Genomic DNA, 25750 nt, shown 5'->3' on the forward strand with positions numbered 1-25750 from the left:
AAAAGAACTAAATGTTTAATATCGTTATCATTAACAAAGCCCAAAGTCGAAGGAACAAGGTGTTTACGAATCTGATTTCGATCGAAAAAAAATCTTAGCGAATAAATTATAAGGACCGGCCGTGTCGTCCCTTTAATTGGGCTATGTCCTTTGGACATTTGTTAGGTATTCCAAGAATTGTACACTTGTTGCTCGTCCGGTACGTTTTGCATATACATAATGCAACGTTATTGTTCCATTGTATTTTATTGGATAATTATGGCCGAGTTATAATTTCATATTTCGTGTGTTTGGATTTTGGATTGGTTTAAACGCCGTAAGCATTTGCATATACAAACTCTAGAAACATATTGAGCCATTTTAATTTCAAAACTATGTTAGTGCCTAGCTATGTTAACGTTTATTTAGCCATGAACACATAATTCGCAAAAGCCGCAGTCACTATTTATTAAGAGACTTAAAATATATTTTTGTTTGACGGAAATACCAATGTCTTACAATATCAAGGGAAAGAGAAAATAAATACATACTTTTTTTAATTTTGTCTATGTCATGTGTGTCATTTTTTATTTTATTTTATTTATTTTATTGTTGTAAGATTTATACCTACTTATTATTTTACCAGGTAGCGGTTTTAAAAGAAGTTTTTGTTCTATGCTATCTTATAGTGAATAGTATTATAATAATAAAAACTTTTTTAAGGTCTACAAAATTCATATATCGTTAGTCCCTAACTATGTTGCCCTGTGTTGTGGGCAATTAGTCAGTGGTACATGGTACATGTTTAGAACAGTTTTATGAGATAAAGTAGGTTTAGTGTTACAACTAATCAAACACAAGTCTTATATGACATGAGGCCTGTATGAATATGTGACTGTGTGAATGGGTGTGTGTATTATAAGGGAAGCAAATCAACTTATAAATTATTTTAATTGGAAAGTATGGATTGTGGGCATTAGTTCCAATTCCAGTATTTCATTGAACGAAATTGTCGCATTCAAGAGACAGCCTGCGCGTGTCTTCACACCTTACAACATCAATGACATACAAGCAATTCTGACCAGTATCTCTTAACGCATAAGACCCAAAATCCCTTATAGAAATCAAAATTACCTCATTTAATAAAACAGAGAATTCCCAACTTTCACAAGATATCCTTTGAGTCTATAGTTGCAAATTAGATTGGAACAGTAGTGCATTATCAACTTTGTATCATGGCTAAGTGGGTTTAAACAGCTTTGAAATAAAGCCTATATTTGCTTGAAAGCCTTCGTATTCGTGCCCGTAATGAGGTAGAACAAAATCTGAGCAGTTTCAAATATGTATAGTTTTTATCTTTTTAATGGACATCTATAATCTGAATTGCGATGTTTAATGCACGATTTGGATGAATTTTCAGGAGAAGAGCTTTAGTACTGCTTGCAGCTTGAATAATTTTAACGATTTCATAATGTATATTGTTTATTTTAATAGAAAAGTTAGTGATTATTTGACGATTATTTAAATGATCCTAATCCTTGGGTTGATTTGCTCCAGTTCAAACATTTTGAATGACTCAAAATTTGGTTATTAAAGTAGCGGAGAGTTTCTTGCCAGTTCTTGCCCACTCTACTTGACTTGCGAAATGGTAGTAAATGTAAATTTAGAATCAATTTCACATCTTTTCTGTTGACGTATATGAATAAAGTTATTTTGAGTTTGAGCTTGATCTAATCTTAAAATAATGTTTCACTGGGTAAGATTTGACTACAATATTTAGAGTAGGTTACCCTTTTAGGGTATTAATAAGAATAAAATATAAATCTAGAACAATTTAAGAATTGCTAATTCCATATGTCAGAGACTAATCAATTTCTTTCCTTCTCTTTAATCGACAGCTCAAGTCTGAGCGTCGTGGTCAGCAAGGAAGCACCTGGAGCAGACTATGTGTTTCCCCGGTTTCTGTCCAGCGCCTCTTTTATGACAGTGTACAGTTTTGAGGACGATGAGTCTTTCACTTGATTGGTCCATTTGGTTGGTTAACAGCCGCGTGATCTTTTGCTTTCTGTGTTACCAGCTACGATCAATTTCTCCAAGTTCTCATTGCCTCTGCGCATTGTGCGCCTCACACTAATTGAAATTAACATAATTGATACGCCCGTGGAGCGAATTGACTTTTCTATAAAAGCATGTATCACTATTTTATTAATTGGATAGATTCATTATGCAAAAAAAATCCCGAATTTCCTTTATTAAATCTCCATTATTAGCGTATCTTTAAATCATTATTAATTAGACATTTATAGGGCGAACATATTATATTATAATTTTATTTTTAATAGTATTACTATTGTATTAATTGGAAAGTAATACACTCATTATGCAAGAAAATCAAGAATTTGCTTTAATAAAATCTCCATTATTAGCGCATCTTTAAACCATTATTAATTAGACAGTTATAGGGCGAACAAATACACCTGATCTCCTGCACCTTGCTCCAAATGAGCGTCTACACCTGTCTTATTTTATTTTAACCACCTCCTTGAAATCACTGGAGTGAACAACTAGGTAAGGTGTTTGTCTATTTATAGAATTAATTACTTGAGGATTTTATATAGACCCGCGATTTATGCCTATATATTTAACGAATGAAAACACAATACAACTTTGTTTGACCAATTAAATAATTCAGTATAAAGTGTGCAGTGTACAGTCAGAGTAGAATGGTGTTCCCCATGCCCCATTGTGAGGCATTGAACAACAGATACATTTTATTCGATTATCTCACTTAAGTGATTATAATAAAAGGAATTTTCATATTTATTTAATCTAAGTCATAGTGTCAGTATATTTGTTAAAATAGTAACATAATAAAATATCATATTGTCTGGTTAGTTTAAAATTCAATTAATAATTCAAGTTGGAACAATTAACTAATAAGATATTATGTTACAAGACTTCCTAACACAATTACATATTATACACAATACATTTTTCTATTACATTGAATCTGAATTATTTGTCTTATTACACACATAACCAATACATAAAAATATTTTAATTTTTTATTAACTTTATAACATATATAAAAGTAGTGTAAAGTAGACTACTTGATAATAAACAATTGGATTTTTACCTTAGCGTAAATATAGGCAATAATAAAATAAATCAGTGGCGCTACAACCTCTTTAGGTCTTGGCCTCAGATTTCTGAATCTGATTCATGATCAGTTTTAAATCTAATAGGCAAGTAGGTGATCAGCCTCCAGTGCCTGACACACGCCGTCGACTTTTTGGGTCTAAGACATGTCGGTTTCCTTCACCGTTCGAGCAAATGTTAAATGCGCACATACAAAGACCATTGGAGCACAGCCGGGGATCGAACCTACGACCTTAGGTATGAGAGTCGCACGCTGAAGCCACTAGGCCAACACTGCATATAGGCAATACAATATATTACTTAAATCACTAATAAGATTTAGTACCAATTGGTAAAGATATGTTAACAAAGTCTTTTCAAGGACAGGTGACGCGTGCCTGACACCTGACACCTGACGGAGGTTGCAGCCACAGAGTGTCATCTTACAACTGTGATTGTTCATGTGCAAGTCTTACTGAATATCGCTCGTTGGAGCGTGAGTACAAAGACAAAACGAGTCGTTACTTTGAATAGAAAATTCTCTTTAAAGCCACACTTTCTAATGGGTATACGCGTTGCGGTTTATGCTTGATGGACTATAATAATAATAATAATCAGTGGCGCTACAACCTCTTTTAACAGACCTAAAAAAGGCCTCAAATTTCTGAATATGTTTCATGATCATTTTTCAATCTAATACGCAAGTGATCAGCCTCCAGTGCCTGAGTTACGCCGTCGACTTTTTGGGTCTAAGACATGTCGGTTTCCTCACGATGTCTTCCTTCACCGTTCCAGGGAATGTTAAATGCGGAGATACAAATTCCATTGGTGCACAGCCGGGGATCGAACCTAAGACCTCAGGTATGAGAGTCGCACGCTGAAGCCACTAGGCCAACACTACTCTACTCTCATTATCGTTATAGCAAAATTTATTTAAATAAAAAAGTAGCTTTTTCGTTGTCCAACTATAATTATGATACACTGCTAACAACACGCGTCTCCATCTCTATTCAACGAAGGGTATTTCTTCAAAATTTAACCAGTAGTAAAACAAAAACAAAGTTAATGATCCCATAATTAAAGCCGTTGGAAGATTAAAGGTGTGTTAGCAAACACCCGTTCGTCGGAAGTTGGGGCAGGTTTGCAATCAGAGGTCATAAATGACCGACGCACGTTGATCTACAGGTGCAATATATTGCAAAATAATATTTGTTTTAAACAAAGCATTTGGCAACCAAATCGCATGTGTAAGTACTGGTGATAATATCATAATCAATGAATATAAATATTTTGGTAAGAAGAATTTAATAGAGAAAAAACAAGTAAAAATACTCGTAATAGAATTAAGTAACTATACCTTTTATCGAGTATTAACTTCAGCAAGATATGTATGTATTTACCTATTGAAACCGTTTCATTGAAAAGTTTCTACTGGCTCAATTCATTTGTTCAGCGCCTACCTAATCCGCTAAAAACTGTATTTGAAGTGTAAATTTTTATTTTTGTAAATTTTATGTTCACCATAATATACTATAGACATTTCAATATAATTGATGTGGTATTAATAAATGCGTGCTTTGGTGAGCTAACATTAAAATCAGAAGTCAAACGGCAATTGTTTCGGATTGAATGCATCACAGTTCCATATCAAACATTATTTTCGTGTGACAGCACTTTATCGAAGTATGTGTCAGTTATCAGGTCACCTGCCGGACCCTCGTCGGTTGCTAATTAGCATACTTTTACTCCAACAAAAAGATTATTTGCCCCCAATACTTGGACATTCAATACGTTTACACCAAATAATTACTTCGGATGCATTAAGGTCTGTTTTCTGTATATATTATATTATTAATGCTTGAGGGAGTGAGCAGGTGAGGTCGTTAGAGCTTCAAATGGAATGGATTTCGTATAAGAAATTTCACATTTAAATATTTTCTGATATGTAAAGACAGTTTTATTATTACAGTTACGTCAGCTGAGCTCGGAGGAATTTTGTTGCGCCGGAAATCTAGGAGGTATTTTATGTTACCAATTAAATTGTACGTAAAATTTGTATATGAATGTTTAACAGGCAACACCAGATCGGATCTAATAATAAGTTTTAATCTGATAATCTAGTTTGATTGGAGAATAAAATAATTAAAAAAATCAGTGGCGATACAACCTTTTTTGGTCTGGGCCTAAAATTTCTGCATCTGTTTAATGATCATTTGTAAATCTAATAGGCAAGAGATCAGCCTCCTATGCCTAGCCTACGCCGACGTCTTTTGGGTCTAAGGCAAGCTAGTTTTCTCACGATATTTTCTTATATATATATAACTTTAAATAAAATCAAAATTACGTAATACAACTAAAACTTCCCAAAAATAACACTTGATTTTGTTTATATTCCAGAGAGACATCAATTACTGAAATCTTAGCAGCATATAAGTTTTAATTGTTTTTGTAAACTGTTTAAACTAAGACAATTCATTTAAAATCTAAAAGCCGACAACACACTCGTGAGCTATGCTGGCTGTTCTATAACATCCAAAACTCAAACGCTACTTGTTATCCATATTCAAAGTTATTGTTATTCCATACAATTTATTGGCCGTTATAAATTCCAAACATTGCCGTCGTGCAAGGGTCAAGTAGATAAGCTAAGTCGCAGATTGATTCTCGGATCAGACGTTCGAAGCAGCCAAGTGAAGTCGATCCTTTTTCTCGATTCGCTGACCATTACGAGTGTCTCCTTAAATAGGATTTAGCCGACACTCTGCTGGGGCTGATCTGCTGTTTGATTTGTGACCGGTTATAAATTATAGCTCTCTGATTTGCTACTTTGACGACAGAGATAATCGAATATCCTTTTATGCGGGGCATTGTAATTGAAAGAAACTTTGCCGGGTTTATCACAAATGAAACTTATGTATACTTGTGTATACACTAACAATACATAAACAAACTATTAAATATGTAAAAAATTCCAAATTATTATATAAAAGGTTATGCGTTATAACCTATAGTAGGTACCTATTGCATTTGATAATCTAGTTTCATTGGAGAATAAAAGAATATAAAAAAATCATTGGCTACAACCTTTTTAAGTCTGGGCCTCAGATTTCTGTATATGTTTCAAGATTATTTGTAATTCTAATAATCAAGTGATCGGCCTTACAAATACCGTCGACTTTTTGGGTCTAAGACATGTCGGTTTCCTCACGATGTTTTCCTTCACCGTTCGAGCGAATGTTAAATACGCACGAGTAGTCCATTGGTGTACTGTCGAGGATAGAACCTACCACCTCAGGGATGAGAGTCGCTGCAGCGAACACTGCTCTTGAAGAATTAGCGGGACGAAAAGAGATATTAAGTTACAAAGAGTATTACTTATATTATTTTATAACTATAGTGTTTGCTTGTAGCAACAGTAGAGTCGTAATTTAGCGAAGTGCGAAGTTCGTCGCATCGGGGGGTACGCACGTTCCTTGGTAGGTGTAAGAATATTTGCTGTTGTAAGCCTCGAATATTCCGCGCTGGTGCCTCAATAAATCCTACGGAGTGATGGCGTTTTTGTTGGGCGACATTTTTTCCCGCGCCCACAGGGCATATATCACGGCTCAGCTCCTAGTGACTTATGCGGCTGTCTCGAAACTCGTTTGAAACAAACTGTCGTTTTTGAAAAACATTCCACACTTAACACTTAATTCGTGTTTACGTATTTTATTTGCCATCTACTCGATTTAATACAAATCGTAATACAAAGACGTTTTATTTATCTCTAGAGTTTCTTATCCACCGCAATACCGCAGGATGCAACGGAGCGTGCTACGAACTGGCGAAATCTAAAAAGATCAATTGCAAACATTTGTGTACCAACAATGTCACCCTCTAAATCCGGATGAAGCGATACCGCAAATAAAACGAAACTTAACTAAGGCCTATCGGGTCGGGGAACGCTTTATAGGTACTTTATCCGATGTCCTTTCTGAAATGCGATTAAAATTGAATAGCTCCATATGTCGCCGGCAGCGTTCGTTGCGTCACAATCACACGGGCCGTTGCATTTTCAATTTGCCGCGAGATAAACGTGAATTTTGTACGTTTTTCTGCGGAATGGCGGAATTGATCCGGTGACTTATGGCGGGCGAAAGACGCAGCGGATGGTCAATTGAATGTGATTCTAATTTTATTTCAATGCGGAATGGATGCGTGAGCTTTGTAATGTTCACTTGACCGGAAAATAAGTAGATTGGATGATACGAGTACACATAGATATTTGTCTTACAATACAAATTTTGTTCTTATAGAAATTGACCTGGGTTTATTTTCTGTAAATCTAAAGTCTTCTTTCATACTTAACAGTGTTATTAGGTATGTAATGGTCAAAGTAAATAAAATCCATATATGAAATATCAATATTTATTGATAAATTATTCGCAATTTTATTTAAAATACACAACTTCACATTGTTCTGATTTATAAACTAAAAATTTACGGATGGGATATTAATGGGCTGTTCTGTGATCGCTAATTAACATCTGTTTTAATTCTAAAATTTTCCATTCACAATAGTATTTACATTTTGGATACTGATACATCATTTATGGGCGCAGATATAAATCGTGCACTTAAACTGCGTCCACAATTGACATCGATTATGGCCACACAATAACTTAATTTTTAATAAACAAATATTTCACGATACTAGAGTGAATTGGAACACAGATATCCAAATAATGTGACCTATATGGGATGAGCCTGGCACGAACTAACATCGAATTAATCACGATGAACTAGAATTCAGAATTTAAGCCGTCATTAGGTGTTCTTATCGAACCAAAAGATGTTAGCTCCCACCAAACTCAAAACATTTCCGATATATTTACAAATTATATGATTAACACTACTCATATAAATTACTATTGCATCTCAATAAAGTCTACAAATCAAATTTACAAAACTGTCAAACTCTGAACACATCACAATTCCTAGAGCGAACAAAGTTTAAATAAAACAATCTATACAGGAACGGAATATAACTTATATTTACAAAATACACATGATAACGATACCGATATTAATCTAAGCGGACATTAGACTTACCTAGGTTATAATACTGTACAATTTCTCTATTTGTAAAACACTCGGGGAAGCGTAAAACGCGTTGAAAAAATGGGAGTTTTGTATGAGATATGTTCGCAAACATCAATTCTGTCACAGTCTTATTAATTAAGTGATGTGTCAAAGTGATTCAGTACATCAGCTATGTTTGTGAAATCACAGTTACTATTGTGTCGCCGTCTAAGCTCGGCTTCATGACGATTTAAATTATTATACTCGTAGACTTATCACGTATACTCACTCCTCCAGCCAGTCTGAAAAGAAGAAAGAAAAAATTAAAGCCAAATATTCATGTCACATTCAAACACATATCAATGTCAAAAAAACTAAATTTACTGCTACTTCTTACATTGAAGGAAGGTCGGAGAGGAATAGAAGAACAACTATTTTATTTTAATTGAAAAAAGTTAAGTAAGTATATCAGTGGAACTACAACCTTTTAAGGTCTGGGCCCTCGTATTCAATAGACAGAAAGTCTATTGGTACACAGCCGGGGATCAAACCTACGACCTTAGGGATGGGAGTCACAAGCGGAAGCCACTAGGCCGACACTGCTCTTCTATGATTTTATATGATCATAACATATTTATAACGTATTTTCCAGAAGTGGTGATATAAAATAATATATTATAAAATTTATTTATCTAAAAATATTAATTCCTAGAAATAATGGAGTAATCGTACACAAATTCTTCCTACTGCATAAAAAGAAATACTATTTCAACTTACCATTGAATTAAGCTGCGCAAGGTGGTGGTGATGGTAGGGGTTATGAGAGGCAGGTGGTGGGGCAAAGCCCTGGTGCGGCGCCCCATACCAGTGGGACATGTGAGCCGCCGCTGGATGCACTAAGCCTACTTGGTGCTGACCTGAAAAATAAAAATGATTAAGTATTTATGATATAGGTGTGTTTTTTCAGATTTCTTTTTGATATTTGGACTGATTTTATTGTTCTCGCTTTTCTTGTGAACATCCATATCGTAATCCATTTATAAACTTCACATTACTTAAATGTAAATAAACTATACAAATAAATATACGTATTTATCTAAAGCTTCTAAGAATATAGCTGCGTGCGTAAGTTAAAAACAAAACAATTAAAATTTATGTTGCACAACGTAATGTCGCCAAGCTTATATAGAAGTTAACGGCTTTCTTTTATAACATTGTTACCAGTACCCATTAAAAAGATTGTATAAAAATACTAACCAAAGTCCATAGCTGATGGAAATGACCCGCCAAAACCTTTCGAACCGTCTCCTAAAGGTTTGATCATGTCTCCCATGACGCCCCCCAAAGCGAGGGCACACGCCCCGCCTCCCCCCATTCCCATTCCTCCTTTCTTCTTTTTGCTCTTACTGCTAAGCTTGCGATTTCTCGTCTGGATGCCTTCTTTCTTCATCGTCAACGGCCGGTTTACCTATAACAAGAAATTGTATATTAATTATGTTAAAAGGTAATTAAATCTTTGGCCAAAAATAATTATAATACTTCAATCTACTAGGGTAACACGAAGTTGTAATCTTTCTTCCGTGATGGGTAATAACCTTGCTTTGCCTTGTGTTGTCCATAATGGGGGGCAGTGACGAGGTATGGAATCCATCTACCAGCAAGTAATGCTAGGTGACAGCAGAAAGAGGGAGCGCTTTAGAACGAATCCTAGGGTTAGAAGACACTATGTAGTGTGTATTGAACCGGAGGATTTTTAGTGTAACATGCGGTTAAGGTCCCGTAGATATAAGACCGACCCCGGAGACTCGGTAACGCGGCTTTGTAGGAACTACTCGAGGTGGTTTTAGTGGGTATTGTTCACCCAGTCTCTGAACAGCAGATATGGTCTGGTGTGTTTTGGATCCCACATACCCCTGCAATTTTTGCTTACGCAAATGCAATTTCCACCTCGGATATCATTAAAAAAAACTAAGAGTAACACGGAGTAGTTTTAATTACTATTCGCAGATCACCCTTTATATAATGTTTATTCAATAAAAGTATTATATTGAGTAATGGTATTTTAATTATCATACATAATTTGTTTAATTTAAAACAATAAAAACTAAACTAGGTCCTTTCGCAACAAGTGTCGAAACATTTGGGAGAATACGACTTAATTATAAGATAACAATCATTTTTTGTTTTATTATATTAAATTGTGAAAGCAAATAGAAACAAAGCATTGCTTAACAATAAAAAAACTATTGCAATTAGTTGCTACTTCACATAACACGAGGTTAACAATCGTAACAAGTGACGCACCAACTCCAGTTTATTACTCTGACACGACATTAAAATGGTATGAAAAAACATTCACAATACCAATTTTGAATGCTAAATAGCCAGCATAAAAGCAGCCGGCACCATAAAATGGTATCACAATAGTCATGTGCGAATATTTAGTCGTTTGGTGACCGATGCCGACATGCGTGAAGAGTACTGCTCGTGCATCCTAATGCAACTATGCACTTGATGACTGCTTTGTGGGAAACGAAGAAGTTCCTCTTGCACATTCAAATTGGTGATGTCATTTAGGTGTTCTAAGAATGGGTTCTGTGCCTTTCTGTCTGGATAAACCAGCATTACTAAACCAGATTTCCTGGTGTTTCATACTGTGTATGCATACTAATGAATGAGGAAGATTTTTTCGTGACTACGTAAATTCCAAATGAATGTGTATGAATCTTTCTAGTAGTTGGTAAGTTTGTACAAGGAGTTTTTGTTTTCATCCTGCAGAAGAGGGCTATTCGTGCAATCTATAATTTAAAATGTAGGGAATCTCTGAGAGATAAATTCAAGGAAATTAATTTATTTACCCTCGCTATATATTTAGGAAAATATTATGTATGTATACAAAAATAGTGATTAGTTTACTAGAATAGTACATACGCATAATGTAAATACTCGGAACAAACGCAGGCTGCAATTTCCCCGTATCTAAAGTTATAAGTCATTAGTAATTATTTTTTGGGATAAGGGAACTTTTCTTTTAAAAAATCCTAGAGGCTCTTTCTGTTATCTCTGCCTTTTAATAAATTCAAAAATGTATTAAAGAAAAGCTGTGTAAAAAGGCTTACTATAAAGTTAACGATTATCTAGTTGATAAAAGGGCCTGGAACTAGTCCTAAACAGGCTACTTGTAATTAATTTGCGATAATTGTTTTAAAATAAGTGTTTTTGGCCATAGTCATTTTGTATGATGATTTGCTATTTCAAAATAGTACCGAGAGTTTTTTACGCCGGCTTTTTCTCTCGGCCTACACCCTCGGTCTTCATTGCCGATGGGTAGGGATGTCTACCGATTCAAATTTAACGACGTGGAATAAGTGATACCTGTATCTTATATTTCATAATATGTCAGGTGTTTCCTCCTAGGACGTCAAGGTAACGTTTATGCATACATAGGTCAAATATCTCGGTCAGTTTCTGCGTTTCCGAGAACGTTGTGTCACGACGGACGGATGGACAATGAGTTATTCATTGCCTTCCCTGGAAGTTGGCGGCATGTGGCCCTACGTATTCAATGCTCACCGCCAACAACCCGTATGACCTGATATTTGTAATTACAGCACCCATGATAAAAAACTGGAGCATTAAGGAAATAATTTTACACCAGTCATGTATGATTCATTTAGGGAATAAAACAGTTAGAACATTGCACATGTGTACATCATAATCAATTGCATCCTTAATTTCGGCAAAATTCCCAACAAATGCTGAACAGTGCGTGCTAATTCGAAATGGTCCTAATTTCTTCCCGCGAATCGCCCACACAACTTGCCCGCATACCGCGCCGTCTCTGCTCCAATTGAACCAATATAAAATGCATTAACTGCATGCGCCGGCAGATTTACCACCAATTAGGTCATTGGGAAGCCTTCGCGTTCCTGTCAAATTGGAGGATATGCAAGGTTGAACTATTCCTAGATAAATTTAATTCACGCCTATTCTTCACTAGACAACAGTCTGGTCTTTTAATAGATTTATTCCCGCTATGACACTCTCTTTGCCTTTTAATAAGTATTATTTAGTTCCTGTTCGTAAACGGACTACAGAGACAAACACTATGCGAGATAATTTTGATAAAATCATTACAAAATAAACTGTATGAGTACTCTTGTGATAGTCATCTTAAAATAAAAATGGTATTAAAAATTCAAGAATGTCCCCATCTTCACATACGTACGTTGTTTGCATGCGAAATACTACCTTCTAAGGTTTTATATATAAGTAGTTGCGGAAGCCGTGCATCATATTGAAGTAGTTCTTCTAACCTGTCGAGTTATATAGTTAAGACATCCGCCATGTTAGTGCAGAAATTGCTTAATAACAGGCCATTATGTCAGGTTAATTACATTGCTGTGAGTCGATCTGCTCTGTATACTCGTATGTACATTATATTTATGTATACATTTATAAAGGGGATTGCAAGACATGTAACTTGACGATAGAAATAAATTTTAAAATAACAAGTAGGAGAACTATTTTCGGACTTTTGGAGGCTGGAGGCAAAAGATATAAAATATTCTCGAGTCACAATGTACCCATACTCCTCCGAAACGGCTCGACCGATTTTTATGAAATTTTTTATGCATGTTCAGTAAGTCTGAGAATTGGCTACTATTTATCATTCAAACCCCAAAATGTTAAGGGTGGTCCCACATTTCTATTTAGAGTTTAGTAAAAATAATAGTTTTTTTTTTATGTTACAATATACAACAATACATACAACCCCTAATTTTACCCCTCTACGTTGAACCCCTATTTTTTATTACTGTAGATTATTTTTATTGAACTAAAAAACGTTTCCTAGAAATAATATACATGGTAAAATTTGCCGGGTCAGCTAGTTTATTTATAATAATCATTGTGTGATCGGTAAACTAAATTTGTTTTCATTAACTGTACTGTATGGTGTATATTACACCATACTCTTAAGAAATTACAGACTTAAAAGCATAGGAATGAAATAGATTACAAGCAGTACATTAACTAAATACCAGAGCTCAGCTCTCACGATGCTATTCGCTAGAAATTTCACGAAGCAGACTAGCTTATCACGTGGAAAGTAACCCGCCCATTTCGCAAAGGAAAACAATCATAATTACCTAGAAATATCTTGGTCATACAGTGCTCCCACTAACGATACACGCACTTTGCATGCAACATTCCACCTCCTTGTACGGTAACACAATTGGGTAATGCGATGGAAAAGAGTCCATGCCATTATAGCTATTATGCCCTTGCAATAGAAACCATTTCGCGTTTTAATAGTTAGATCTAAATAGGAAATAGTCAGTATAAGGCTTTGCTTTTATTTGTTACGGCAATAATTGTGTCAAGATAAAAGATATGTTTGTGGAAAAGGATAATAAAATTGTCTTACATAAAATAGGAAGCCATATGCGTACCGTTTTCAAATTAATAAATAATTATAATTTAATAATATTAATTACGCCCCCTTGCCTCTTTCCTCCAACTACGATTTTGTTCCCTTTGGAGTAGAGACTCTTGGGCCGTGAGGTTCAAGTGCACAGTTGTTAATTAAATATTTATGTTGGCCTATGGTACATGGTACCGCTAGCTGGTGCTTTCCTCTCTCATCGAATAGTATCGCAATACAGCGAGGAAATGCTGTCAGCGTTAAAGGCACACTACCACAGGAACCACACTTTTTAAATTCGTTTTAATTATTTATTATTATTATTACTAAGTATGTTAAGAAAACTGTAAATATTGTATGTGTGTGAATAAATAAATAAACATGTCTTTATTACTTGAAAGCTGTAATGAAAGTTACTGAACAATTACAAGTCATATTTCCCTTACCATAGGGGAGAATGTTCAACTTTCGTGAATTCGCAGGGCGTATTGGAAACTTTATATTATGTTTGTAATGTAATACTTAATTAAAATACTTGGATACGTTTAACAGAAATGCGTAATTCTTTTTTTTTTTATTAAAAAGTGGACACCTAATAGAATTTTAAATGTTTTAATTTAAATATAATCAATATTAATGAGCATAAAAACTTACGAATAGCTGCTATAACATGCCGCGTGCTAATTGCAACGACATCGATGCGTTGTACGATTTTCATCGCGTTTTTTATTAGCAAATTAAAAGCCTATACACGCAATCATCATGTTAAAATATATATGCGTGTGTATAATAACGTTTTCTAGATTGCACTATCTGAGTCCATCTGACTAAATAAAACCGCAGGGAAAATAGCAGGCTCACATAACAATACCGTGGAAAATTCACTGAATAATTTTTCCGACAGCTAGAAAGCTTCATTCTATAATTAGAGTTAATGCAAATGGTTCATTGTTACATACTGTTACTTTGTAGTTAGTATTTTAACATGAAATATCATGTTGGGTAATTAAATCACGTGGCTTTCATTAAAAAGGATCTTCTAAATAAATCTTGATTTGAAAATCATATATTATGTGCATTATGCCATAAAAATAATATATTTATAGCAAAAATAAAATAGATGACCATAACTAAGTAAAAAACAGAAGTAAGTGGGTTTTTGTATATGCTATCATATAATACATATATAACTTAGGCAGTGTTGGCCTAGTGGCTTCAGCGTGCGACTCTCATCCCTGAGGTCGTTTTTATAAATGATCACGGCATAACAAACCATAATAGTAGTTTACAAATAAAATTAACAATTTACCATTGAAGTTAAACCTCTAGGAATATAATGAGTCTATATAAAATCTCCCGATTACTTTGACAGTTAACAAGTTAATATAATTTACAATCGATCGAAAAAACCTTGTCTATGGAAATATAATCGTTGACGTGAGAGTTTAGTTTTTACTGCGGGTGATTGATACACCGTTTATAGGCATTTAGTCAACAATACAAGCATAATTATTGCGTTTATCACGTTCTGTTACACAAGCTGGTGCCCGATTTTACTCAGAAAAAAGCATTACGTACTTTTTATTGAATAAACCTATAAACAAATGTTACTAGCTAAAGTCTTAGTAATCTAACTAATAAGGACCGGTAACAAATTCCAGAGTTACAGATTAAAAGGAATATTATTTTGGGTGGTAGATTCACTGAAAATGAAATGAAATATACACAAGCCGTTTTGACGTGATAACGTCTTTAAAATCGTTTTAGTCGGGTGACATGTTCAGAAACTTGTGTCACACCAAAACCTCACGAGCGCGATCGCAGGTATAACGAGAGAGAGACGGACCGATCTCCCGTCTCATCTCGAGCGCTTGTCATTTACACCCGAAATTTATCATCAAAAGTGTGAATAAAACGATAGATGTAATTTAAAATTTGAAAAAATTGTTATCTTTATTAATTCCTTACTTCCCAAAAACTTATATCACCAATAAGACGTTATCACGTAAACATCTCGATCGTAAACCTACTTTACAAACAACCAATTTTTTTTAATTGTATTTCTGTGTATATGTAAAAAAACGAAACTATTTTTGTGTGTCTATTAAACACACTGTTAGTTTGATACTTGTTGATAATCATAAGAACTTCATTCGTTTTAATTCTATAATATGGATATTGGATACCTATTATGTCACACTGAGAGCATTAATTCCTGAAAAACATCAGCTCAGTTACCAAGTAATTATGTATTATGAATGCATCATAAATCTTACTTGATTAATCAAAACGTTACCGTCACAGACTCTAGTCTCAATATAAATCATTCAGACCATTTATAATTCCTAAACCTGTCATTCATAATTCTTAAACATATTATTTTGCCTTGCAAAGATCGACGAAGCTTCTAAAAGTAAGTACTAAGAAATAATAGGTTGCTTATTTACTCGTAAAATAAAGTAATAAATCAGTGGCGCTACAACCTTTTTAGGTCTGGACCTCAGATTTCTGAATCTGTTTCATGTCAATCTAATAGGCAAGTAGGTGATCAGCCTCCTGTGTTTGACACACGCCATCGAAATGTTTGGTCTAAGGCAAGCCGGTTTCCTAAAGATGTTTTTTCTTCACCGTTCGAGCGATTTAAATGCGCACATAGAAAGACCCAACGACCTCAGGCATGAGAGTCGCACGTTTTAATCCATTAAAAATATTGTTTCTGTAATCGACGTGAAATATCTAGAATATATAAAAAAAAAGGTGTGTGATAAAAATAGATTTCAAAATGAAAATGAGAACTAGGATTGAGCTTTTACTAAAGGACTTTAAATGGGTAACAAGCATTTTCTTGCACCTGTTTCAGTATTAAATGCAGGACCGTTTAATAGCAGGAGTAGCACCTTATTTGATTTGAACAATCTGACTTTGTCATCTAACGGGATGAGCTGATATTTTAGATTAGGTTTTAATCATTTCATTATCTTCTTTTAAAATTCACATAAATTTGTTTACGATTAATATAAAATAAACTAATTTCATTAATAATAAAAAATATATTATAAATAAACTGTAACTTCTATACCAAAACAGAATATAATGAAAGAAAGAAAATTATATTACATTTCGCCTTATAAAGTAAGCAAATACTACAAAAATCGTATCCCATATTTCTTATTTAGTTTAATCTTTTGGTTAAAACGTGTAATTAAAAGTAGAAATAATTCCGAGGACAGGAGAAATGTTGCGTGGAGGAAAAATAAAGGAGACGGCCTCAATTGGGCGCGACGCGGCCACACGCGAGTTATAGGAATTGACGACAAGGGCTTAATACCTATTTAAATATACTATATTTATATATACACAGAGTATTATGATTCTGGTTAGCTAATAAAAAATAAAACACTATAGGAACCTACTGTCAAACAACTTAATGATACATTTAAACAGGAAACATTTGAGAAGTGATGGGTACTTTATAGTTATGCTAGTGTCGGTAAATTTGGTTGTTATTAGGCATTTATTTTCACAAACACTACAAGAAACAATATAGCTTAGATATTGGTATCACTTTTATTGAATGATTATAAATTTATAATGTAGTTCATAAGTGTATCCGTAAACACTTTGTTACCAACTGTCTTACGTTCGTACCAACTGTCTTACGTACGTTCGTACGTTTACGACGTACCTACAATTGAGTTTTCTTTTTTTTGTCACTGGGTGCGCTAACCTCCCTAGTCTGTGCTATTAAGAATATGAAATAATGTAATGCAATAAGTGATTAAATATAAACATAAGTTACAGGATCAACAGGAGAAAAGGATCAACTTTCACAAAGCAGAGAAAATTTCACTTGATATTTACGAGAATACTGTGTATTTTTTTTTACTGGAAACATACGTATACTAAAATATTAGTCAGTCTCGAGTGAAGTAACTTTTATACCCTCTTTTTTAAAGAAAAAAAATACAAAAATAGAACGAAAATAGTGGCGCCACACACTTTCTACGCTTAAAAGATTCTCAAATTGTGCATTCACGAAAGGGGTTCACAAATGTTTGGTGCATCTTTTCGGTTCAATGCGGTCGGCTCTTTCACTGTCAGTGAATTAGTTCCGCGTAGTTAGCGCACCCGGCAATCGAAGGAGCCGGCGCCTGCGCATCTTTTTACTTTCAAAGATTATTGATTTCATAGCCATTCGATACAGTTTTATAGATGTGTTTATTTTGTCTCTATATTTCAATTAATCTTAATTTGAATAGTTTGTTTTTTATTAATTTACCTTCCCAGCTCTGCATAAATAAAATACAGATAGTTAATATGCAGTTAGTAACTTAATATGTAACTAATAAATCACATTTATTCATGAAAGGCTGTTTTAATATAAAGAAACATAATTACAATACAAAATATATAATATATTTAAAAACATTAAACTATATTTATTCGTATTTTTAATTTCGGTTGATTGGTCTTAAGCAATATTTCATAATTAAGGATGTGCCCGGAGATATGTCGATGAAACACCATTCCTTGTTTGAAGTGAGCGTGTGATTAAAATAAATACTCCGGCCAGAAGACAGCTGCTACTCGAAAAGATAATTGAAATTGCGATTTATACCACACCAAATTTATTGATATTCTCAATTTCGAGCTTCCTCGCGATCGTGAAATTGTTTTATGGAACTAGTGTCCAACGGGTTGAAAATAATGGCGTCATGTTAATCTAGTTTTAGTTTATTTCAGTTCCTCTAAATAGATTATGTTCGTACTTCAAGGCAGAATACGAAATTCCACCCGTATCACCTCGACGTCCGTCGTTCAACTACTAAGCGTTTTTTAAGCTAGTTTTTGCCGCACCCCACTACTATGTGGAACCAGCTGCCCACTGAAGTATTTCCAAACCAATTCGACTTGGGATTCATCATGAGAGAGCACCAATTTTTAAAAGGCCCGCAACGTACTCGCGAGCCCTCTGGCATGTACACTAAGTCCATGGGCTTAACATCAGATCACCCTGATGTTAAGCGATACTGGAAATACTACCATCACGGGCAAGAGCCCGTTTGCCCCCTGTTCTATAAAAAATGATCTCTGTCTATAATAAACTCTGCTTGGAGGTGATGTAATGCTGACCCTTGAAAAAGACATGGAAACTCCAGTCTTTAAGCAATTCTGAAGCCATAATTCCGGCACCAATAGTCAGATCATTATCAATATTATTTGTTTTCTTTCATCTTTCATTAATACTGTTTATCGATGTATTCGATTATCGATTTATACGTATGTATGTTTTGTGTATTCTAGTATGGTATCTCTGTCTGTAATAACATATATATTGTGTAATGTTTAAATACTAGAAAACTATTTAATTAGTACGTTTTAGGTCGGTGAAAAATAAACACTAAGCACTATTTCATTTTTATCGACGAGTTTTTTAACTTTGAAAACAATTAAGGAAACCAATAAATTTATGATGAGCCCGTGGCATCAAACCCAGACCAATTAGATGTCAGTTGTAAATCTCACGCGGCTACCAAGCTACACTTTGCCGCCAACGATTTTAAATGTTGACACACCGAATATCGATAACTCCTGGCAACCTTATTTATCTTCGTCCTGGATTAAATTTTGATATTCAGCTTTATATAATATGTTTGTATATTATAAGTCAATTTATGTGAGGGATAAAAGTTGCAGATTCGCTACTAACGATAAAGATACTTTTAATTCAATGGTATATTGAAAATGGATGGAATAGGAAATTTTAGTCACGTCAGCAATTATTTGCAGAGTCGAACAGTGAAGTATATATGTCACCGTAAAATTGTAAAAACCGTTAGATTGTAATCTATCTCGCGAGATTGTAAACTGTCGAAAGATTGTGAACCTCAACGAACTGCTTACAAATTAACGTATTATTATTCGGTAGTTATATGAAATTGTTGGGAAGTAAAATTAATCTGTAATTGACCAAAGAAGTTTGAATGATAACTAAGTTAGTGTAGTACAATCTACCGAATACCGATAACCGATAACCGATAGATTACAATCTAACGGTTTTTACAATTTTACGTTAACTATACACTTCACGTATTTGAAATGACTCGGTCAAAATTATTTGTGTAAAAACATTTTTAGTTCTCTTTTTATACGATTTTATATCTTGACTTTGACTTTGAATCTCGAAAATAATTAAGTAGGCAGTTTTGATATTCAATTCTCAATATTAATCTATCATTAGATTTATCTTAAAGGCTGGTCGTCGCGGGTATATTATTTAATGTAAGTTACAAATCGAGAAAATGTTTATGAATATTGAAAAAAATATATAAAAATTATTTCACCATTACAATGCCGTATTATCGCTTTGTAGGCAAAAAATAAACCTCCAGGCGTGCAAAGCTGGGACACAATTTACTTATAATTAATAATGCATTTATCTTTATCACTTCTGTTATCAAGTGTCCTTGAAAAAGTTATTGTGATAGGAAATCTACATAAGGAATTATTTAATGTATTTTACAATAGCCATAACTTTGAGCAGCTGTATGGCGCACATTATGTAACAATTTATGAGCGATTACCTACTTCGCCATTTATATAATTTATTTGATTGCAGCTTTACGAATTAATGAATTGTTTGGAGTATGATTCTGAATTTAAAGTTTGTTAATTGTCTTAAATCTCCATATGCCTACAGCGAATTGAATCTAATGTCGGCCATTCAATGAGCAGAGGCGATGAAAACTTGGTGAAACTGGTGGCCGTTCACCAATTCGAGATAGATCAAGACTGGAAGACTCATCGTCATCAAAACCGTACAGTGTCAGAAGAGAGGTGCTGGACAGAAATAGGGAAACAGATCCAGATGCTCCTTGCTGACCACGACGCTCAGACATGAGCTGCCGATTAAAGAGAGAGATTGTCTTAAAAATATCTAACAATATCTTTCAATTAAAATCGACTCAACGATTTCACCGTAAAAGTACAACATGACCAAGGGATCTAAATTTCACCATTCCGACGATCTGGTCAAATATCGGCCATACGGCATACAATAATTGTAACGTGTATTAGGTAGGTAAAATCTTTTCAATATCAACGAATCCAATGACAGAGACATATACCTACTCGGCAAAACAAGGGCATAAAGACCACATCGTAGACAAAAAACTAGTGATTAATAACACCAATTAAAGGTACGATGGACTTTGTATTATCTAAGAATTCGGTTGGATAAATTTGGCTTAATGCGGCGCGTGCGGCTTAGCACCTGCCAAGACCCCAATAATTATTCCACTTATTATATGATTATCGGACTTTTTTGGTGCTTTCAATCAAATTACACCTTGAGTTTAAGTAAGATGTCATAAATTTTTTTCGACCGTTATTAACATTGCGTGGCAACAGTGTAAAACGGTCAAATATTTATAATTATTTGAATGTTGAGTATTTCGAAATGACACCAATAAAGCTCCGAAATTCGCTTCAAAATTTAAATACTAAAACTGTTTCATATTATTTTTGTACTAATTCTCTTACGGAAGGTCTAAATACTTTTTAAAGTTTGAAAAAGGAAATACGTGAATAACATCAGAGGAACCTAGACAATTTTGAATTTGGAACGCACTACCACTGTAGCGCATCGATGTACCGATAAATAATTATAATTAGAAGTGGGGTGTAGGAATATCGTCGGGATAGTGATGTTATCGGTAACCGCGCTTTGTGTCAAACGTCGGATGGTTATCTAAGATGTTTACAGATGTAGGGGTAACGGGCCGAAACGCAATCGACCGGCACTCTATGCCCGATGTGGACTGAGTTAATTAACTGTGCTCTACCTAAATGTGATGCATTGATTTATTGACGAGCTAATACTAGACTAGATATAAAGTGTATAGTAAAAAACTCTTTAGTTCAAAATTCAAACGTTACGTAACGTAACGTTACGTTCCCTTGGCTGTTTCGTTAAGAATTATAAAAAAAAATATGTTTTCATTTAAAGTATGCCAATGTGAATGCAACGAAATGGTCGAGACTCATATTTTGGCTAGGTGTATGAGAAATTATGGATTTCATATACTCACATACCTTGACAAAATTTTACACGAAATAATAGTTGGATGATTTTTTTTATATTAAATGTCAGTCATATTTTTGCAACGTATTTAATAATATACAACAATAATATAACAGGTCAATCACACTTTCTTTTATTGGGATTTTTTGAATAAAGCAAACAGGCAAGAGGCTCATCTGATGTTAAGTGAAACCGCCACCGCACACTCTTAATGCCAAAACGCGAGTGCGTTGCAGGCCTTTAAATTGTTATTTAATTTATTGGGAATGGAATACTAGTATAACAATTTTCAAGAATGAGATATTTTTTTAATATTTAGATGTTTTTAAAAGAACTGTTTGCAGCTTTTTGAAAGTAAGTAGTTGGATTACAACATCTGCATACACATACACAAGATCAACTCGTGACGTCGCGACATTACTTGCCTAATGTATTTTTTTTACACATAAATATGTCTTCTAAGAACTATAAACGCAGGAAATCTATTTATACATTTAGATTTTATCCAGAAAGATATGCAGATGTCGAGTGCCCGTAGATCACGGTAGATGGCGCTGATAACACTGGCGCAATGCCACATCTCTGGTGATCGCCGCTTTGGCGTTATATCTACTCATTATAATTAACATCTTGATATAATCTTAAGTTTATTTAGATGGCCTACTCATGAAAATACCAATGTCATGTAAACGAATTAATAGATAACTTCTATGTGTTTACACGCACTTTACGAATATATTAATAATGCAACTACTTACTATTTATAGGTAATTAATACAATAAATTATAATTATGGTTTTAATTAAACATTAATAGACTTTAATATAATTTTGTTTTATGTAATCTCATGTGTCTTCAAAAATGAACAAAATAAATATGTTAACTTTATGTACGATATAAACACAACTGGTACTTTGACGCTTAAATAAAAAATAAATAAATCGCTACAACCTTTTTAAGTCTGGGCCTCAGATTTCTGTGTCTGTTTTATAAATCTAATAGGCAAGTAGGTGATTTCCTGTGCCTGACACACCCCGTCTAGTTCCTCACGATGTTTTCTTTCACCGTTCGAATATTTATATACATAGAAATAAAGTCCATTGGTGTACAGCCGGGAATCGAACCTACGACCTCATTGACCTTGGAAGGAAATAATAGTATAAAATACGAAATATGTAAGCAGGCATTATCCCGCTGACCCCGACATATGAAGAACACTCGACACATAGTAATGTAATAAAACCTACCATATATGTGTAAAAGATTACAAAATATATTCGTGAAATTGGCTTCTTTTTTTATTTTTTACTGAGCACTTATAAACGTCAATTAAGAAATACATATTAAATGCTAAATGCTTATAATTTTACATTCACTGCCAGTTCTCAAATCAAGGGCGTAGAACGGACGAGAAGAACTGGCAATAAACTCTCAACTATTTGTAAAGGCTGTAAACCTTCTGCTTTTATTCAAGCGTATAAATTCCAACGTAAAAAATAGCAACATTTGCCAAATAGATCTTTAGAAAGCACAATAATTGCTGAGTGGAAGGACACAGTTTTATCGTACTTACGATCAAAGTGCCGTGCAGCTGCCTTTTGTCAAAAACCCCCTCAAAATATTGTAAATACACAGCGGCTAAGTACCACTCATTCGCATAAATTAATATTGTTTTAAGAACGTTAAAAAAGGTGTAAAACTTATATAGTAGGTTATAAACTTGTTCATAAAAGCAGGCAAAAATATTAACGCAAGCATTTATAACTGAAGAAACAATTAAACCAAGATAAACGAGGAATTTTCTCGTGACAAATGCGCTGTATCTACAATAGATCTTATAGGTGTTTAGAATTCAAAAAGCAATATATCCTCAAGGAGCCCAGTTTCCCAAACAATGACAACAACAAAGACAATAAATCAGGAGAATCGCTCGCTAAGCGGAATGAGGGCCTCATGAATAAAAACATGCTATTTAGCGCTACTCTCCGTCTTCGAATCCAACAAAACCGTTTTATTTCACTCATTGGCACACGATATTAAACTCTAACATTTCGAATTGAGCTTCCAAATTGCTAATAAACTTTATCGAGCCACCGTTGGCCAGTTCTACGCAAACGCATTTCCGGCCGAACGCTGCCGGGAAAAAGCTATTTAAAACAAAAAAATGGTAACGCCGCGCGCCGCGCTCGGACACTTCCGGTGGGCGCCATTTTTTCTGTATAGCCAACAGATAAAATCTTTCCGGCCTACTGCACGAACGCCCACTTTATTTCTTTTATTTTAAACAAACGATCACGTTTTGGCGAAATTAGATCGTTCGGATTGACAACTGTTAATTGTTAAAAATTTTAGAAAGCTTAATTCCGAAATTGGCAATGCATTATGAAAAGCCTATTTTGGAGCGAAATGAAACAGCCGATTCAAGTCTATGTTAATGGAATTGCTATTCGAAGTTGAATATTCAAATTGATGTCATTATAACATTCGCCCAACCTAGCGGCTGTTTGGCGACCAGCCAGTGCATGTGTAATGTAATGAGAAAATTAACGTTTTTTATCTCGCACGCGATTAGGTTCAACAGTTTGGTATTCTTACTTTAACACCATTATCTTGTAAAGCCGTCGTGCATTTCAACAATTACCTCGTAAAAGGAACGTATCAGAAACCTAATATTAAACGAAAGAGCGAAATAGTAAAAAAATAGTGACTGTCACATTCTCTCGGATGTTGGCCGAACAAAACAGCACTTTAGACGAAGGAAAAAAAACAGAAGAGCGTTCTCAATTCAAAAATTGAATTGATCGCCCCATTGTATTCGAAATGTATCATTTGAGCTGTTATTATAGTAGCTCTCTCTCTAACGTTGTATGCAACCTGGTAATCCAATACTTTTGAATAGAAGGCACTTAACGTTTTGATCCAGTTTTGAAAGGCCGTAAGCGCTCGCTGCTCGTGATTTGTTAAGTATTTTACTATGCATCATATAGGGATTGTCTTACAAAAAGATCGATTAAGATGATTTTCACCTTATGCAGTTTTTTATTTATAAACGATTTCAAGTTGTTTCATAGTGTTAACATTCATTCAGCTACTGATCATACTAAAGTGGTTTTATTTTTTATGAGTTAACTGGCTCTTTCACTGTTTACTAAATATAACGTTTAAAATTATTATTAAACGAAATTACAATGAAAAACTTAAACTTACCGGAAGATCGCAAAAAGTTAATTCGAATTAAGAATTGAAAAACTCCAACAAAAACATGTATACCACAAAAACCTAATTGTGTATAGGAAGTTCCGAATAACGAGCGTGATAAATTAAATAAACTTTAAAGCTATTGAGAGCTTTATTAAGTCGTTAAAAGAATTTTGACCTTATATATCAATATATAAAGAATAAAACCTCGTGTAGAACTTTCGGGGAAGCATCGTAGTTAATCCTATTAGATATTGTGGGTAAATTCAATAAATTATATGGTCGATTCCCGTGCATTGAATTGTATTTAAAAGTTACCGCAAGCAAGTCAAATGAAATTTATTTATATTAAAACAGCGCGTGAGTAAAACAGCAAGACGCTATAACAATATGACAAATTTGACAAATGTCTGTACTTTAAGTTTAATTCCAGTGTCCAGTGAATAGCAGCTATCCCAGTTCTTAAGGGTATTTAGGAACCTAAGGACAAGCCAGGTTGCATAAATTATTTAAACCGTACATACTTTAAAACGTTCATTTCAATCACAAAAGCGAATAACAAATACAACCCCATAAATATTTATAAGAATGTCATTGCTACCCGTATTGTGCACACATTTCTCAAGTACCCTCCCATTTTCTTTGTAGCTCCTTCCGAATAATTAGACCAAACAACATTGTATTCGCAAGTATACATTTCAACATTGAGGGCTTGCATTGTAGCTGACAAATGTATCGCTTACTGTAAAACTGTTTCGGGGTTGTGAGTGTCGTGAGAATGTAGTTTGATTTCTAAATGGGACTCTTAAGGCATCAAAAGTTAGGTATAAGGGTGATTAATATTCTCAGAAACGCTTTTATAGTTT

At 34.2% G+C, this 25750-nt stretch overlaps 1 protein-coding gene across 6 annotated transcripts in view; it reads right to left on the reverse strand.

Annotated features, from left to right (window-relative positions):
* Window positions 1-7510: 7510 nt before the first annotated feature.
* LOC125051174 (GATA-binding factor C-like) overlaps window positions 7511-25750 on the reverse strand; it is an 86737-nt gene continuing 68497 nt past the window's right edge. For all 6 annotated transcript variants that reach the window (XM_047651354.1, XM_047651353.1, XM_047651352.1 and 3 more), the window contains 3 exons: window positions 9436-9646; window positions 8956-9095; window positions 7511-8480 (listed from right to left, as the gene is read on the reverse strand). In XM_047651354.1, coding sequence (XP_047507310.1) covers window positions 8454-8480; window positions 8956-9095; window positions 9436-9646 — 378 coding nt within the window. In that variant the 3' untranslated portion in view covers window positions 7511-8453. The remainder of the gene's footprint in view (window positions 8481-8955; window positions 9096-9435; window positions 9647-25750) is intronic.

The sequence above is a fragment of the Pieris napi genome, chromosome 7 (assembly GCF_905475465.1).
Source record: "Pieris napi chromosome 7, ilPieNapi1.2, whole genome shotgun sequence".
Taxonomy (NCBI): domain Eukaryota; kingdom Metazoa; phylum Arthropoda; class Insecta; order Lepidoptera; family Pieridae; genus Pieris; species Pieris napi.